Source organism: Bombina bombina, chromosome 10 (assembly GCF_027579735.1).
Source record: "Bombina bombina isolate aBomBom1 chromosome 10, aBomBom1.pri, whole genome shotgun sequence".
NCBI classification, from domain to species: Eukaryota; Metazoa; Chordata; class Amphibia; order Anura; family Bombinatoridae; genus Bombina; species Bombina bombina.
Genome location: NC_069508.1, coordinates 107319431 through 107339033, shown reverse-complemented (window position 1 = coordinate 107339033; position 19603 = coordinate 107319431). Strand labels below are relative to the sequence as shown.

General features: G+C 38.9%; 2 protein-coding genes across 2 annotated transcripts in view; one reads left to right on the top strand and one right to left on the bottom strand.

The window, feature by feature from the left end:
• The window catches only part of BRINP2 (BMP/retinoic acid inducible neural specific 2), a 379930-nt gene that overhangs the window by 251283 nt on the left and 109044 nt on the right, over nt 1-19603 (top strand). Inside the window, exon 6 of the mRNA XM_053693301.1 lies at nt 7763-7999. Coding sequence (XP_053549276.1) covers nt 7763-7999 — 237 coding nt within the window. The remainder of the gene's footprint in view (nt 1-7762; nt 8000-19603) is intronic.
• LOC128640857 (lamin-L(III)-like) lies at nt 12614-14462 on the bottom strand. Its single transcript, XM_053693302.1, has one exon. It carries the CDS (start codon nt 14363-14365, stop codon nt 12614-12616), a length of 1752 nt encoding a protein of 583 aa, XP_053549277.1. The 5' UTR covers nt 14366-14462.

The following is a 19603-nucleotide window of genomic DNA, read 5'->3' as shown; positions in this document are numbered from 1 at the left end:
GATGATATAGGTCAGAATAGTAGGACGCAAACGTCTCTCCAATTTCTTTGGATGAGAAGACCGAGGTAGTGTCTCTTTTGAGTGACAGAATTCTCGCTGCCGCTGTTCTGCCCTTTAATTTATGAGCAAGACGGGTCGAGGCCTTGTTGCTTTGGCAATACATCAGCTGTCTGAATCGAGCATAAGAGTCTTTAACTCTCTGTAGTTCCCTATCTGCCAGTTGTGCTCTTAGTTCCCCAATTTTATCAGCTAGACCTGTAGTTGGAGAATTTTTACTCTCCTGTTCTGCAGAGCGCAGCTCAGCTATGAGGAGACCTAGAGGCAGACCGGCTTGGCGTCGTAATATTGCCTTTCTTCTAATACATATCCCTCTTATGTATGCTTTCAAAGCAGCCCACACTGTTTGAGAGGACATATCAGCGGTCTCATTTATTCTCAAGAACTCTATAATAGAGGTTTGAAGGGAGGCTCTAAAGGCTTTATCTTGGAGCATTTGTTTCGGGAATTTCCAGCTAGGTCTAGATTCTGTGGTGAAATCTGTAGAGAGAGTGAACGTAAGAATGTCATGGTCCGACCAAGGGGAGACCTTAATATGTGACGTTAAGACTCTATTCAGAGTCCACGAGTCAGTGAAGAAGTGGTCGAGCCTCGAGTATGAGTTATGGGGTCTGGAAAAATATGTGTAGTCTCTGTCGTTGTGGTGGAGTGCCCTCCATATGTCGTACAGATTATCTTGGATAATGTATTGTCGAAATTTATTAGCAGTGGTTATAGAGTATGCGTCAATTTTTTTCCCCTTCTGAACTTTCTTATCCAGTAGGGGATCCCAAATCATATTAAAGTCGCCCCCTAGGATTGTCATTCCCGTCTTGTGTTTCTCAATTTTAGCCAGTATCCCTTTCAAGAATTTAGATTGTAGTTGGTTTGGGGCGTATATATTGACGAGAGTAAACAGGACACCATTTAGCTTGCAGTTAAGCAGTATGAATCATCCTTGGTTATCTTTCTCTGCATGGATGTGTTCAAAATGTAGGGATTTGTGTATGGCAATTGCTACACCTCTTGTTTTCTCAGTATGGGAGGCTAGGACCACTATGGGATAATCAGGGGTTCTGTATGGGTTCTGGGTTGTCGCTAGCCAATGAGTCTCTTGCAGAAATACAACTTGTACTTTCAGAGACCTCATGGTATTGGTAAGCATGCTTCTCTTTTCTTGTGAATTAAGTCATTTGACATTTAAGGTTGCAAAGGAAATACTATTAGAGGCTGTCGCCATCTTTAAGCTTAGGAAGGGGGTGGGGTGGGGGGGGAAGGCAATAGGAGACAAGAAAGAGGAAAGGAATTAGGTATGTAACTCACCCCGCCTGGGTCTGCGCACCTGAGTATGGCACTTGATGAGCTCAAAGCTCAGTGTTCGTATTAGTGGACAAAAACAACAGAAAGAGAAGAAGCCACTCGGGATTATATCCCGGAAGAGTTCTGCGTTTCACCTGGGGTATAATGAAAGAAAAGTAAAAAAGAAAACATGGAAACGTTGAACAAATGAACAGGACAAACAACTGTTAAATACAGACAGTACAATGTAAGACTATAGGTTTGAACCAATCGTATTTGTGTTAATTAGGTGAGGCCTAAAAACTTTAGCCAGTATGGTGAACCACTGGATCACTAAAAGGAGAAGTGTGTCTGAATACAAAACTGACTTCTCCAGTCCCCGTACAAGGGGATAGCACAAATAAATTTGCGTATATGGGGGGGGGGGGGTAGTACAAGTATTCAACTTGTAAATGTAGATTGACTGCCATTGGGGGAGTATGAACAAAAAGAACAAACCATTGTCTTTACAACAAACTGAATAACATATCATATTTCTACTAGCATAGTAACAGATATCATTAGTGTTAAAAAATGCGCTATAGTCTCTACTATCCCTAGGAATAATTCAATTCAACAACAAGTGTTCAAGGGAGGTCGAGCTGCCTGGATAGTTTAAAGGAGTGGGGAGCTCCCATGAGTAGGTATCTCTGGGCAAGCAGCCCCTCCTTCACGGGGAATCCCGGGTCGCCCCACCCCCTTTAGGTAATGAACAACTAACACATGGTAAATATACTCAACAATATATACTTTTTTCACCAATTTCAGGTGTAGAAACATTAAGGTAACAGGAGCGATTTGGTGTAAAGACCAGAGCTATCTATTTTTCATTTAGTGGGCTTTTGGAGCCTAGGAGTGAAATCTAGGGCACTAGCTCAGATTCTTGTGACCTGCGGGGTGTCGGTACCACTAGGTTTCCGTAATGATGGAGCCGTGCTCGTGGTTTCGGAGCAGTCTCTAGAGGTCAAAAAATCTGCTTCCGATCGGGGTTTAGCTGAAGTTAGGCCCCAGCTTTGTAGCAGGTCAAACCCTTCTTTGGGGGTAAAAATTGTGTGAGTCTCACCATTCTTAGAAACTATGAGCCTTGTTGGGTATCCCCATCTATATCTGATATTTTCCGCTCTTAGGATTTGAGTAATGTTCCTGAAGGATCTCCTTTTTTGCAAGGTGTAACTGGAGATGTCCGGGAATACAGTAATTTGCAGGAATTTATCCGGGAGTTGAGGTTTGTTAACCAGCTCTCTCAGTATCTTCTCTTTATGGGTAAAGAAATGGATCCTAGCTAGGACATCCCTGGGCTTGTCTTGGGAAACAGATCTAGGCCGTGCTACTCTGTGGACTCTGTCTAACAGGAGGCCAGGCGGATCTGAAGAAGGTAGTAAGATATTGCAGAACTCCAAAACATAAGACTCCAGTTCTTGGGGGCCGATTTCTTCTGATATTCCACGGAATCTCAGATTATTTCGTCTGGAGCGGTCTTCCATATCGGCTAGTTTTAATTCCAGATCAGATATCTGTATCGCTAGGTTTTGAGAGTAAGCTTGTAGGTGGGCATGATCCACAGCCAAGTCTTCTTGTTTGCGCTCTAAAGTTTCAGTACGTTCTCCCAATGCTCCAATTTCTCTACGAAGCTCAGCTGTAGAACCTTTAATTTCTTTTGTTAGCGTGTCTTGAAGGAGGTTCATACGCCTGGTTAGGACATCAACAATGTTGGTAGAAAGAGCATCTGGTATAGGGGATTGGGAGTCCATGCTGCCCTCAGATTCACTGCCCTCCAGTGCAGAGGCAGATTCTCTATACATTTGGGATTTCCCAGCGTGATGATTTTTGAAATGATCCGCAACTGTTTTCCCGGGTGGGTGGGACGGTTTTGATTTTCTCTTAGAAGCTTGGGACATATTTTCAAGCCTGTTTCCCTTGTCAGACCAGTGTGGTTGGACCCTTGCTCTGTAGTATAGAGTATAATAAGTAGGACAATGGTGAGGAGTGCCTTACTAAAGTCCCCCTGACGCCAATCTTGGTTTAGGCGGCCATTTCCAGCAAATTGCTTACTGACAAAGTGAAATTTGAGAACATGTCCTTGGGTATGAGCAGCCCTTGGTCAGTCCACTGCTAAGGTTGGCAGAGCAAGATTCTCAGTGTACACCCTCTCCGGGGGAAATTGCCCTCACTGGGTCAAGACGGAGAAAGGAATGGGGGTATGACCTGCTGTGTCTGCGCACAGCAGGAAAGGGGTGGAGAGAGTGCCAAAAATTGTTATAGTGGTAAGCTTCTGGTCTTTAGCACCTAGTGGAAAATAACATCTCTAGAACTGCATAATAGTGATATATCTGAGAGGATAAGATGCCACTTTACACTATCTATCTGTAGAAAGGTAACCCCTTACATTAATAAGTCTGTAATGAGAGAAGCAAGGTTAGATTAGACATTGAACATTACAAACCAGATATGTAACCTAAAACATTTGTCTATACAGCAGTGATGAATGGGAGGGGGTGCTTAGGTACAGTTCTAATATTGATTTATAGTAAGAGCCTTTGACGCGAGAAATCTCATGGCAGTTTGCTGTATAATCAGTGTTTAGAACATCACACGTACAGGCCCTTTGGACAACATTTGTGTGTAATAATGCAAAGACTATTAGCGTTAAAGGGAGAGAAATAGATGTTAATAGGCAGACACTTTACACAAATGTTACACCACTCAAGGTCTAATACATCTAAACAAATTCTTTTCCTGCAAAAAAAAAAAAAAAAAAAAGCATGGGTTAAGACACTCCACTCTGAGCCTAGACTGCAGAGATACACAGGCTGGCGCAGCAGCTTAAACCTTGTAGCATTAATGTTACCAGAGTTCTGAGCAGGGGTCAGTCTCAGATAATGTAAAGTAGGTCCTGTCAGCCTTATAGAGAAGCTGCACTATAACACAAAAAGTTTTAGAATAAAGTGAGACTTTAATACCAAGCAAGCCTTTATGTAAACACTGTGATCGCAGAGGTGGGCCTAGTAGCCCATTGCGTATTATGTTCCAGAAAATAAAATTGCGGCTTATAAGGGCACTACTAGTATTGTCTGTGGTGTTAAACTCAATGCAGTCCAGCAGGGCCTAAGATTAGGTCTGTCATCCAGGCACTGCTATTGCCGTTTCCCTTCTGCAGTACCCTTCTGACAATTGTTTCCCTCTAAGGCCGGGAGAAAGTTAGCAAGTTCCTGGTAAAAGGGAACTTCCGTGCCGTGACAGTAGGGATGCTGGGCACCAAAGGCAAACAATCTGCCTACAATTTGGGGAGTCCAGTTGGCCTCAGAGTAGTCCCGTTTCTAGGTAATAGAGGAGTGCTTATATCTAGACAATGATATCTTTATGGAGTGCACCCACTGATATACTCGGTATTATCCTGTACTGCTGATATTACTGAAAGGTTTCCGTTGTCACAGTCCACTAGTTAATACCAGGTTGATTATTATATATGCGAGTTGTACAGACCTCAGAGAGTAGTAACTATTTCAAGTGTCACAAGGGCCTAGACCGCACTACACTCTGTGTTACTTTTAGTGGCGCAGTATGAAAGTTAGAGGAGAAATGGCGACTTGCGCCAAAATTCTTGCAGCCTGTTGTAGCAGTGTAGATGTCACTGAGGTGTTATCGGGGCCATCGGTGCAACTGGTGATCAGAAGGGCCTTATGTCATGTGAGTATAGGGTGCAAGTTATCGTAGGTTGTGACTTACTCTGATCCGAAGGTGGGACTTAGGTCTGTTCCCGAGATGTCGCTCCACGGGTCTGTATTCGGAGCCTTGCAGCGCACCTCACACCTCTTTGCAGCAGCGTAGCCTCCGGAGCGGATCCCCGACCCTCCGGAGTGATGCGGGTGTAGTGTGCCTAAGCAGCGGAGGCTTAGTACCGGTAGTTGTGCGGTCTTCACTATGGGGCCCAAATCTCCGGTCTTTCTGCAGGATAAGTTAGGCAAATGTAGCTCAAAGTCCCCTATTCATTCAGAATTACCTCCAACTGTGTGTCGGAGCAGCTCAAGCATAAAGAAAACTTTTAAAAACGAAGAAAAAAGGCTTAATTATTAGATTTAGCAGAGGAGCTCTGTAACAGCACGTCTGCTCTTCACAGCAGTTAGCTCCGCCCCCAATAGTAAACTTTTTTAAATGGTATGTTCTGTCTGAATCACAAAAGAAAATGTTTGGGTTTCAAATCCCTTTAATTTCTTTCTTATTTCTTATTTCCACATAAGTTCCAACAATATGTTCCATCAAATCCATCTGATTTCTTATGCCTTTTTATCTTTTTTTATTTTTATCTTAGTGTTTTTTTTAAAAAAAAAATTCAAACTCTTTCCGGCTCATTCAAAAAAACACATGATAACTAATTTATCCTTTTGTGAACTAAAAACTTGCCTATACCTTATATATGGTGTTTTGTGACTGTATGTTTAGGTGTTTCTTTGTAAGTTTGTTTCTGTTTGTGCGCACGTGTTTGTACCTGTATATTTGTGTGTTTCATTTCATATTTACCCAATATGTGTTTGTATATCTTTATATGTGTGTTGGAATCTGTAAATATTGTTATGTCTTTATTATGTTTATTTGTGTGTGTGTCTGCTTATGTGGAACTATATTTATATGTCTATATGTGTGTGTGTTTGTCTGTTTATTTAGGTGTTTATATGTTTGTGTCTGTATACTGGATATAAATTTATATGTTGTTTGTTTGTTTGTTTTTTCTGCTTATATGTGTGTTTAGACACACAAATAAAAAGAAAGAAATCTATATATTGTCAATTTGTAAAATTCTTGAAAACCGACATAGCATTAAATAAATAAAACAGTGTCTGTACGGTATACAAAATGTTTTTAAAAATTAATGAAGCCATTAATATAGTGAACTGGGACTTGTTATGCATTTCAACTGTTTGATGATAAACAGAAGTATTCACAGCGCCTTCAACATCAAACGTGGCTACAGTAACTATACAACACTCACGAAAAGTGTGCACTTCAGTGGATTTAGAGAACCAATTAAATCCCCCCCAGCACTGGGCACTTAAAAATAGCAAGTAGAGAATGATTCCGTCAGTATGGTGATTGCATAAAAGAGTACACCTGAGATAAGTACATAATTATATGCACTTTATCATTTGCTAAGATCAATTCACTAATAAAATATACATATACGTTTGTATTAATTATTTATACATACAATAACTGAAAAAGTGCATTCACTGTAATCCTTTATTGACTTATGCACTTGATTTTAAGCTATTGCAATTAACTAATGTCAATGGGAGCAGTTTGCTGCTTTCACACAGGAGAAAAATATAGATTGATTAGATTTTGAACATAAATATTCCTGTTGTTGAAGAAGTTATCAAGTTATAGATCTTTGAGAATTGTTGTTATTAATATGCTAAAAACATAAAACCATCTAATATACTCAAGACTTTAAAGGGACAGTCTACACCTGAATTTTTATTGTTTAAAAAGATAGATAATGCCTTTATTACCCATTCCCCAGTTTTGCACAACCAACACAGTTATATTGATATACTTTTTACCTCTGTGATTACCTTGTATCTAACCCTCTGCAGACTGCCCCCTTATTTTAGTTAGTTTTTTTAAAGGGCCACTGTAAGTAAATATTTTCTATGCCTGTTACTAACTACCCCAAAGACGCTTTTTATCAATAGCATTTCATTAACATATCTCTACCGTATATCAGAAATCTTGTCTGCAAATTTAATTGTTTTCCAAACCCACTCCGTGGGTATGTTTGCTCTGTACCAATTCGTTTACAATACCTAGGTTTCAAAATGGTGCTTTAAACACAAGTTATTGGTTTAAGCATTTTGAACACGCAGTGCTGAAAATAGTGGGCAGGATAACGTGACATAATCGGCAAATAAAAGATATAACTTTTAGAACGTTATGAAACTTCGTTTTGGAGAAAATATAGGTCAGTATGTTTTAATTAATGTTTATTAACTTTAATATGTTAGTTGTTTAGCTTAAAAATTATAACAGAAAGTAATCCTTTAAAGACATGCATTTTAGCCAATCAGTGCTGACTCCTAGGTAACTCCACATGCATGAGCACAATGTTATCTATATAGCACACATGAACTAATGCCCTTTAGTTGTGAAAAACTGTCAAAATGCATTCATATAAGAAACGGCCTTCAAGGGCTAAGAAATTAGCATATCAACCTTCTAAGTTTAGCTTTCAACTAAGAATATCAAGAGAACAAATCAAAATTGATGATAAAAGTAAATTGGAAAGTTGTTTAAAATAACAGGCCCTATCTGAATCATAAAAGTTATTTTTTGACTAGACTGGTCCTTTAAATATAAAATAAGTCTAAAATGGAATTTGCCTCTTTACTTTTAGGGCTTCAGGCATTGCTGCCTCAATACCTGCGTGCAAGATTTGTCAGAGCTGCACTAGCCTATATTTCCTGTAACTCCCAGGGAGAGTTGGAATGTCGGGAAGGAGAATGCTGGTGTAGCTGTGATCCTGCGTACCCACAATGCAACTGTCCTGCTGAGGACATCCATCTCCTGGAGCAAGGACTGGCACAGGCCCAAGTCCAGGCAGCCAATCAGAATAAAGAGTTTGAGGAATCAAGTGAGTCAATTGTCAGAGCTTTTTTCTCTCTGTCTGTATATTCTTCCTAGAATATTTTATTATGTAACTATTGCTTTTACCCATAATGCCTTTTGGTTTATCTGATCTGCAGTGTAGTAAGAGACATGAGTACACTGCACAATGTATTGATACCTGGATGATGTAAAATAACACAGTTAAAGGGAACAGTACCATTTTAAATAATAAATTACTGAAATTTGGAATATAAGCTAACATTGACATTTAGCTATATCTGGTGTGATTTGTTGTTTATTGTAGTTTGAGTCTCATTACTCTTTTAGTTAAAATTTGATAGAATTGTCAAATACCATGAGAAATCTACACACTACAGAAAAAAAGGCAAATGTTGCATACTTGTGCTATCCTAAATAATTGTGTACACTATCTATACTCTATCCACCTGCTCTTACATACACCTCTATACACCTACACCTACACACACACACACACACATATATATATATATATATATATATATATATATATATATATACATACAGGTAGCCCTCAGTTTACACCGGGGTTAGGTTCCAGATGGAATGGTTGTAAATCGAAACCATTGTAAATTGAAACCCAGTTTATAATGTAAGTCAATGGGAAGTGAGGGAGATAGGTTCCAGGCCCCTCTCAAAATTGTCACAAGTAACACCTAATACATTATTTTTAAAGCTTTGAAATGAAGACTTTAAATGCTAAACAGCATTATAAAACTAATAAAAAAATCACACAACACAGAATATATAATTAAACTAAGTTAAATGAACAAAAACATTTGCTACACAGCATTATAAACCTAATAAAATAATCACACAACACAGACTTCACTTGCATTTTTCTGCAAACAGTTCTTTCTATGCATTCCAATCTGGACTGATTTATAGACAGGAAGATCTTGTTCCTTTGAAATCTGCTCGATAGCTCAGGTCTGGTTAAACTGATTAATTTCAGCTTGCTTGTCTTTGCTGCAACACAAGTGGGCAGCTCCACCTACTGGCTATTTTAATAAATGCACTGCTTCTCAATGCTTTCAATAGCAGTCACATGACTGGAAAAAAAGGTGTTATTCTGAAACTGTGTAAATTGAACCGTTGTAAAACGAGGGCCACCTGTATATATATAAAAACAAAGAAGAGTGCACTCACCAGGACATTTTAAAGATGTATTCCTAATATGTTACATATTAGGAATAAATCTTTAAAAAGTCCTGGTGAGTGCACTCTTCTTTGCTTCTACAATTATCTCTGTTGCACCCCAGGCACTTGTGACTAGTTATCTGGAGTGCTTGTCTTCTGTACATTTATATATATATATATATATATATATACACACACTCTATATACACACATATACATACACACACACATATATATATATAACAAAAGTCTATATAGCCTGTAGCCCAGCACTCCAACCAGGTCGAGTAGCCACGACCTGGGTGCAATCCTTGGAAATAATTGTAGAAATTTGGTTTGTAGAAGGGCACTCTCAGGGTTTATTTGGAAGATAAATGCATTCTTTATTAAGTAAAGACACTAATACATGGTCAACGTTTCGGCCCTCAGTTGGGCCTTCATCAGGACAAGTATAATCTTAAAACTGCCAAGGGATTTCAGATCGGAAAAGGTGAGTCATCCCTGCTACTTGGCAGTTTTAAGATTATACTTGTCCTGATGAAGGCCCAACTGAAGGCCGAAACGTTGACCATGTATTAGTGTCTTTACTTAATAAAGAATTCATTTATCTTCCAAATAAACCCTGAGAGTGCCCTTCTACAAACTCAATATATATATATATATATATATACACATATATACACACACACAAGCACATACACATGCACATAAATACACACACACCCTACATAAACACACACATACACAAGCACACCTCTATACACACACATATACACACACACACACACATATATATATATATACACACACACACACACACATGTACACATGCACATAAATAATCACACACACACTACATAAACACACACATACACGAGCACACCTCTACACACACACGTATATACACATACATATATATATGTACACATGCACATAAATAATCACACACACACTACATAAACACACACATACACAAGCACACCTCTAAACACACATGCATATACACAAAACTCTATACATTGATTTTACTTATATCAGAGTACAACCTGTATAAGTATTTCCAACTGGCTACAGCAAAAGAGATTGGGAACACAGATTGCACCAGGTTTATCAAAATGTGCAAATACATACAGAAGATATCTGCAAGGAACGAACAACAGCACAAAATATGCATCCAACATCTGCTCTTGATTAGGAAATGTTGTAAATCACGCTATTAAAATATTATGGTAAGTGATTGATAAAAAAAAAAGTAAATAAAATGTTTTGCAATGCAGTACATACTGATCTATGCTATGAGCTTGATGCCCCTTTAAAATGACAAGCCAGCTCCTACAGGAATAGTTCATTCTATACACAATGTTCTTACTCGGTTGGAACATTAGGATTTTTCTCTCCAAAGCAAAGAAAAGTCTATATTGAACAACTGTGGGCATAACTGGACAAGATATTGATCTTGTGACTGTTGTAGATTCATCATCATGTCATCTCCAAAACACATTCCAAAGATTACATTTAAATTCCATTGTTCTCCAGGTGCCATCATTTACCTTTCCTGGTGTGCTGCTTAGGCTCACAGTTTGTTAAATAAGCAAGGGCAGCAGGTTACAGTTAAGCTACACTAGCAGTTGTGACCGTGAGGAAGCGAACGGCAGCAGACAGGTACATTTTAGTATGGGACAGAATGGGCTGTGAGCTGGGGTAGGCAGCAGATAATCAGGAGCTAGCGTAGTGCTGAAAGCTGCACTAGTAGTAACTAAGTATATAAGTGCAGAATGGGTGTCCTGTCCCTGGAGTGGCTGCACTGTACTTGGATAGGAGGTCTGTTGCTCTGGGGGTCCTGTAGTGTGGGGTCTGGTCCTGTAGGGTTGGGGGCCCTGGGGGAGGGTCTCTGGCTCAGGGATCAATGGAGTAGTGGGGGGGAGGCAGACAGGTATGTTGGTTTAGGAAGGGGCAAAGGAAGCAATGTGGGGCATATGGCCCTTCCCTATATTTTGCCTGGGGCCCTGGTTGGCCTCAGTCCTCCCCTGCCTGCAGACATATTCCATGTTTCCTAATATGTACAAATAGTAACCCTCCTCCAGTGCTCTCCCAAGCCAATATCCCACACTCATGCATCCAACAGACTTCTATCAATCAAAGTGTATTCTATCAGAATAGAGATGAGGATTTTAATTACATAACAAAGTTTTCATCCAATCAGAAATTATATCATTATTTGAAATAAAAGGTACATTTGACTCCCATTGATAGCTTTTTTTTTTTTTTTTTTTAAAGTTATATTTTTATTTTATTTGTTAAATATTAAAAAAAAAAAAAAAAAAAAACTAAAAAGGCAAAGGGGTACATGCACTGATAGAAATTAAATTAAAAAAATCAATAAAAAAAAACAAAACAGTAATAGTTTGACAGCTACTTGGTGCAAATTTTAATGCTACAAAATGATGGTTAGATAAGGCCTCAAGACTAAAATACAAACTAATATTAAGAAAAAAAAAAGTGAGAACAAACCTTTTAACCACAGTGGTTAAGTGACAAATAGTCAAAACAATAACATGAAATAGTTTATGATCTATCATATGGCTCAACACATTATTTAAATTAAAAAATAGAAGCCTTTACACAAAAATGAATTATTATGGTGTATCTATAAATTGGTTATGAAATGTCCCAAGCAGGAAAGAGACAAAGCAAAATGTAGGTGAATAATCTCTACCAAAAAAACACAAAATCATAAACCTATGTTGTCTAGAATACTAAAAAGATGATATTTGGCAAAATAAAAATAAAAAACAAATATTGCTTTGCCATGGGCCCACAATTTTTATGGACCATTTCCTTATTAGCTAACTGGTAACGAAAGCTGGTTCAAAATATAATTTGCACAACACAGAAACATTTGACAAGTTACAATTTGCAGCAGCACGCTTCTTCAAGAAAAGTATTTTATATTAGGATTTATCAACCTACAGAAACTGAAATCTTTACTTATGTTGATTTAATTAATGTTAAATCTCTGCTGTTACTCCCAACAAACCAATTAAGGTACATTTAAATGTTATGTTCAGTAACGTGGATAAAAATAGCGAAGACTCTATTGAAGAGCAAATCATTTTTGAAAACTCCCTCACTGGACTATGCTTGAGAAAAATTGAACAGGGCATGAAAACAAGTGTAAATTACAATAAATAGCAGTGGAACAAGATTTATATAACCAACAAGTTATCGTCCCCGTCTCCCATAAGTGTTCTTTCTAAACAATGCAAAACATTTTAACTTCTAATATGTGCAAAAAGTGTATTTCCAGTTTATCTCCACTTCAAAAGGTATGTCTCGTTTTCAATCATACACTACACTATATACTGTATGATATTTGGAGTCTCCAAGTAAAGTGGATCGAGGATGAACAAAAGGAATCCAAAATAATCCAGTAGTTCACCGCCTGGTTGTGATTCAGAACTTACATGACGGAACAGCTGGGATCCATTGAATGATGAGACTGGGGTCGAAATTGACTTTCTGAAAAGTCCTCCTCATAGAATTCCTCTTCCAATTCACCTTCATCCTTCCTTACTCTTAAGAGTGTTCGCTCAGCACATTCCTCTCCAGTGGAGTCAATAAGTATTATTTTAATATTATCTCCTGTGCCCCAGGACCTTTGAGATGTCCACACCAAGTCAGAAGGGGGACTGTGCACAGCAGCATCACAAGTAGCCCAAATAGTTACTTCTTGTCCCGCTTTAAGAACATATCGGTTTGGGAATGTATACACAATGTCAGGCATGCTTGCATTAAACCTTTTTAGCATCCATCCATGTAGGGGTTGATCCTTCTCTGCGCCGTTAACCAGTCTGACAAAATTCCCCTCTGGGTTAATATCATCTACAGACACAGGTCCTGAAGAGGAGGCTTGCTGAACAATCTTATATCTGCTTCTGGTTTCTGGACTCTCCGTTTCCTGCAGCTTTCTTTTCTTACCACGTAACATACGACTTTTGTGACTTGCAGATGCTCGAGACACTGCAGTTCTCTGAGAAGGGCTGGGTGATAGTTTCAGCCTTTGTTCTTCTCCTTCCAGCATTTTTCTGTATGCATTTATTTCCATATCTAATGCAAGCTTCACATCCAGTAGTTGCTCATATTCTTCCAGTTGCGACTGCAATTTGTACCTCATTTCAGAAACCTCTCTATCTTTTTCGCTCATCTGTCTTCTGTGCATGTCATGTTCATGGTCTAGAATTTCTTGCAACTCTCTAACTTTAGCCTCCAGCCCAGAATTCTGCTTTTGACAATGACTTAGTTGTGATGTTAAAGAATCTACTCTCATCTTTGTTGCCAAGATCTCTTCCCTAGTTGCACTGGCATAATCACTGTTTTTTGTGGCTGCAAGCTGTGCATTCTCCAACTTTGCATTAAAGTTCTTCTCCAGATGCTCTTTGTAATCCATGATTTGTTGCTCATGGTCTTTCCGCAGGTCCTGTAGAGCCTCAGCTAACTTGCTCTCAAATTCTACCCGGCGTCCCGAGTCTATTTCAACTATCCTTGACTCATGACGGCTCTTCATTTCCCGCACCTCCTGTTCATGAAGATTATTTTGGAAATCCATTTGCTCCCTAAGAGTTTGCATTTTATTTTCCAAGTCAACTCTACATAACATCTCATCATGCAATTGTTTTGTAACATCATTTAAAGAAGATTCAAGATCAGATAACTGAGCTTTCAGATCTTGGAGTTGTCCTTCAAGGTTTCTTTTCCCACTATACGCAGTTGCAAGATCGGCTTCTTTGGAGTTCAACTTAGCTTCTAATTCTCTCAACTGATTCTGAGCAAGGTTTAAATCATTTTCCTTTTTATTACATCTGTTTTGTAGCTGCCGTTGCTCCTCACGAAGCTTACCAAGCTCCACCTGCAATCGGGCCCTCTCGTTGGCCGTGTGGTCCAGCAGTTTGCGCACATCTGCCAATTCAGTCTCATAAAGCAGCCGAAGACCGGACACCTCCCGGGATGTCACCTCCTCTCGCTCCTCTAACTGCAGCCTCAGCAGCGACTTGTCTGCTTCCAGCGACCGTACCCGCTCGATATAGGCTGCCAAGCGGTCATTGAGATGCCGCAACTCCTCTTTCTCCTGTAGACGGCTCAAGCGGGTCGGGCTGCCGGGGGATTGAGTTCCAGGAGTCCGGGTTGTGCTCCTACTAGGAGTAATTGTCGCCATGTTTATTTTAATTAATAACGCAGACCTTCAATCGTTATGCACCCGGTGTATCTCGTATTTCTCCTCAGGAAACCCTGCTGTACCGTAGCTGCAGCTATATGAGCCCATTGATAGCTGTAACTTTATGTATTTCAACTGCAGATTTTTTTTTTTTTTATACCTAGCATGAAAATGACTTTGATGGACAAAAAAAGACTTGTAATTGCTCAAAATTATTGGATTTATTGTAATCCGATATTGTAGAAAAAATGCTCTATATTGTAGAGAAAAAAAAACATATTCTGATGCCAGATAATTGCTCTAGAGCTGTATCTTTTAGCATTTTACTGTAATAATATTTGAGGAGTTGATTGAAAAGTATATAACTACAAGCCTTTGTTAGACAGTCAGATTTAGGCTTTATACAGTGGCGGCTGGTGAAGTTTTAAGTTGGTTTGGCAGAATACTATTTCCATAACCTTGTTTTAACACAGTAACCAGACATTTATTCAGAAAATTATGTCCCTCTGTTTTAGAATTGAGCTAAAATATAGATGACATCATATTAAAGACCCCCATCATGATATCTAATCCGAAATAGATAAGGGAAAAAAACTCCCAAGCAATTAGTGACAAACACTGCCCACTGACAATTATTTTCTATTTGTACTACTATTTACTAAGATGGCTACATTTGAGCAAACTATATACAATATACACATATAATAATAATAATAATTATAAAAATAATAACAATTTATGTTTATAGAGAATAATTTAAAATTACTATTTCACATTTCCCTGCATTTAAAAAAAACATTGAAAGTATAAAATACATATATAAATACAGGAGGGTTAGTAGATTTAAAAATATATCTAGTTTCACCACCTGTAGCTAATTTACAGTAAGCTGCAACTACAAAAGCATTTAGTTTCAAACTGTTTCTTTTAAAAAAAAAAATATTAAGATTATAGAAAAAATATTTAGCATCTTACAAGTTGCTTTAAAGGGACAGAAAACCCATTTTTTTTCATGAATCAGATAAAATATACATATTTTAACAACTTTCCAATCTACTTCATTCCATTTTGCTTCATTCTCTTGGTATCTTTTATTGAAAAAGCAGCAATACACCCCTGGAAGCTTGATGAACAAATTTGTTAGCCAGTGAAAATGGGCATATAAGTTCAGACACCAATCAGCAGCTAGCTTCAAGCTCCCAAGTCTATCTACATATTTATTTATTTATAAAATATTTTACCAGGAAGGATACATTGAGATTTCTCTTGTTTTCAAGTATGTCCTGGGTCCACAAAACATTGCATTGATACAATAGGGTACAATAAAATACAAAAACAATAATAATACACAATATATGCAACATTTAACATAGAACAGGTAGGAAATATTTAATCAACCATGACAGGTGCGTTCTGTTTTGAGATATGTAGAGAGGGATCTCTTAAAGGATATTAGGCTTGGGAAAGGTTTGAAAGTGTGCGGGAGGTTGTTCCATAATTGTGGTGCTCTGTAGGAAAAGGAGGACCAAGCTGCTTTCTTTTTGTATTGAGGCAAGCTAAATAATGTTCTGGTACTGGATCAGAGGTTATAGGAGGTGGGAGCTTCCCAGAAAGGCTCTTAAACACAAGGCAGGAAAGATGGAGGGTGCGTCTGGATTCCAGCGACAGCCAGTTTAGTTCTTTTAGCATGTCACAATGGTGGGTCCTGTAGTTACATTGTAGCACAAAGCGGCAGAACGAGTTATAGAATGTATTAAGTTTATTAAGGTGAGTTAGCAGTGCAGGTGCATAAACTACATCCCCATAATCCATGATTGGCATCAGCATTTGCTGTACAATCTTTTCCTTTACTGTAGGGCTGAGGCAGGATTTGTTTCTGTACAGGGCACCTAGTTTTGGATAAAGGTTAGATGCAAGTTTTTCTATGTGGAGGCCAAAAGATAGATTGAGGTCTAACAACATACCCAAGTATTTGAAAGAGTGGACTGCGGCCAGTGTGCAATTTGATTTTTTTCTTATGCATAGATGGGAATTTTGTAGTTTTTGTAATTTAGGTCACAGTCCAAAGATCATTGTGACAGTTTTGTCAGTGTTTAGGAAGAGGTTTTTTTTTTTGAGATCCACTTTTTTACCTCTGTGAACTGGTCTTGGAGCACTGCTTCAAGCTGCGGCAGATCGGAATTGTTTGCATAGATTACCATGTCATTTGCGTACATGTGTACAGTTGAGGATTTGCAGACATTAGGCAGATCATTTATAAATAATGTGAATAGTAGGGGACCGAGAATGGAACCTTGGGGAACACCACACGTGACTGGGAGAGGGAGGGAGTCGCTGTCAGAAATGGAGACATATTGTGATGGATCCAATACATATAATCAAAACCAGGTTAGCGGATGATCACCAATACCTACGTTTTTTTAGTTTGAGCAGTAGTATGTCTTGGTCTACTGTGTCAAAGGCCTTTGCAAAATCAAGGAAAATAGCTCCAGTTAGGTCTCCTTGTTCCATGCCAGTTTGGATGTCGTTGCAAACTTTTAGGAGGGCAGTTGTAGTGGAGTGATTCGGGCGAAAACCTTATTGATCAAGGGTCAGATAGTTAGATTGCATACAAAGAGAGAAGCGCTCTACCAGGAACGAACAACAGCTCATCAGCTAGTTCTATGGCGATTTACCACCTGGAAGCAGCCTCTTTTAGACCAGTGTGCTTTTCACAAAGGAAAACTTTCCTGAAGTATATCAGTCTGATCCCGCCAACTAAGGTCAGTCCAGCCCCGAAATACCAGGCAATTTTCCTCTGAACAAGGAACATGACAACCCCAGACGATCGTTTCGGCCTCCTATGGGCCTCGTCAGTGAGGTGCAGCCACATTCCTCTAAGCACACTGGGCAAGGAGTCCACGTCTGGTTTCCCCCATCACCCATAGGGAGACTTCCCCAGGGTCATATTAATTAACGATCGTCTGGGGTTGTCATGTTCCTTGTTCAGAGGAGAATTGCCTGGTATTTTGGGACTGGACTGACCTATCTTGGCGGGATCAGACTGATATAAAATAGGCTGCTTCCGGGTGGTAAATCGCCATAGAACTAGCTAATTAGCTGTTGTTCATTCCTGGTAGAGCACTTCTCTCTTTGTATTCAGATAGTCAGAATGCTGGTAATACTCACATAATTGCGTATGGACGCATTTTTCCAAGATTTTTTACAATACTGGGAGCAATGATATTAGGCAATAGTTAGAAACAAAGGTTATCTCACCACTTTTATGGATAGGCACTACTATTGCAGTCTTCCAAAGTTTAGGTATGTATCCAGACACCAAGGATTCATTAATTAGGGTTGTGACAGGTTTAGCAATTGCTGGCGCACTGAGCTTTCACAGCATTGCTGGGATTTGATCAGGTCCAGACTGTTTTTTTCTTTTTTAGATTATTAAGGTGTTTCTTAATGACATTGATGGGTACAGGTCTAAAATTGAACTTCTCTATATTGGGTCTTTGCTGATTTAGTGGGGTCTGATCCACATTTGTAGTTTCAGGATGCGTGTCATTTATTAGTTTGTCAATCAGGGTGGTGGAGCATCCGACAAAATAACTGTTAAAGGCATTTGCTACTTCTAAGGGGAGTTGCAGGGTTTGGTTGTCCACATTGACAGTGGCGGGTTGGGAGTGGATTGGTGGAGTTTGTAAGTTATTTATGACTTTCCAAAACTTTCTAGGGTTTAATATGTTATTGTTCAGATTTTCACCGAAATATTGGGCCTTGGACAATTTTGTTTGTTTAGTGCGTATATTTCGCCATTGTCTATATACACAGTGATCGTTCATAGAGCCAGTATGCTTGAACTTTGACCACAATGAATCCCGAAACTGGTACATTTGAAGGAGGTCAGCTGTGATCCAATTCAAATGTGCTCCTTTTACTCTCACCTTACGCAGCGGGGAATGCAAATTCCAACTTGCAGGAGCTCAGACTGAAAGAATTTAACTGCAGAGTCTAAATTTGGGATTAGGTTTAAACTGTGCCAGGGGAGGTTCTTGTTGTCATTTAGAAATGATTGAAGATTACATTTTTTGAAGGACCTGGTGATTTTAACCTTGGGAGAGGATTTAGTTGCCTTTATTTTGTGCACGCAGTACACTAAGCAGTGGTCACTGAAACTGTTAGGGAGAACACCAGCATCCTGGATTTGGTCAGGAGAAGTGGAGAGAATCCAATCGAGCAGGGTGTGATTATGGCTTTTGATGTTTATGCGAAATGGGGACGAGATTAATTTGCGTTAGCTGCAAAGTCTTAAACAGCAAGCAACAACTATTATTTTTCGAATTCAGCCAATCAATATTAAAATCTCCAGAAAGTGAATGCACAGGGGAGCTAGGTGGGGCGGTAGATTCCTGCAACAATGTTTGATTTACTGCACGGGAGCTCAATTGTGCCAGAAAGGAAATCAAAGCTGGCAGGAGAGATAGATTTTTGTAAGGGGGTGTACTTTGTGGAATTGTCAACATTATTACAATGCCGCCTCCTCTCTTTGCTCTGTCATTTCTATGGCATGAATACCCATATATTGCAATGGCAGAGTCAGGTATTTTTGCGGTTAGCCACGATTCAGAGATCACAATGATTTTGGGTTTGTGCACCATGCTTGCAGTGCATCGATTTTTGGTAGTAAGCTGCAGATATTTTAGTGCACAAAGGAGAGGCCTTTTTTAGCTGGAAGTCTAGAAATGGAATTTGTTGGGGGACCAGGTTAGACTCTACATCATTTGCAAGGGCAAGTAACATAAGGTATAGGAATTTGGACATAGTTTTAGTTTGGCCATATAGTAAATGGGATACTTTATAATTTTGTGAGGTGGGGGTAGGAGGGTTATTTTTTATAAAGCTCCACCATCACTCAGCAGATAAGTTACAGCAACAGAGCAGGCCATTGTGTATGATAATTTGTTTTCCAGTTTGAGGTGTGTGCTTTTGACGATAGTGATGTGAACAAAATTGAAGTGAGAAAAGAGTTATCACGAATAACAGTATGGTCATATTTGGATTCATGTTAGTGGTATGAGGTGTGTAGATGAAAATAAAACAAAAATAATACAAAATTAAAAAGAAATAAAAGTATATAGTATTGATGTGTGATATATAGCTATTTGTAGGGAGAGAGGGTATGTATTCTATAGGGTTAAGTGAAGGGAAGGATGTGCTGATCAGTGTTTGCAGCTGTCATTATAGGAGAATGAA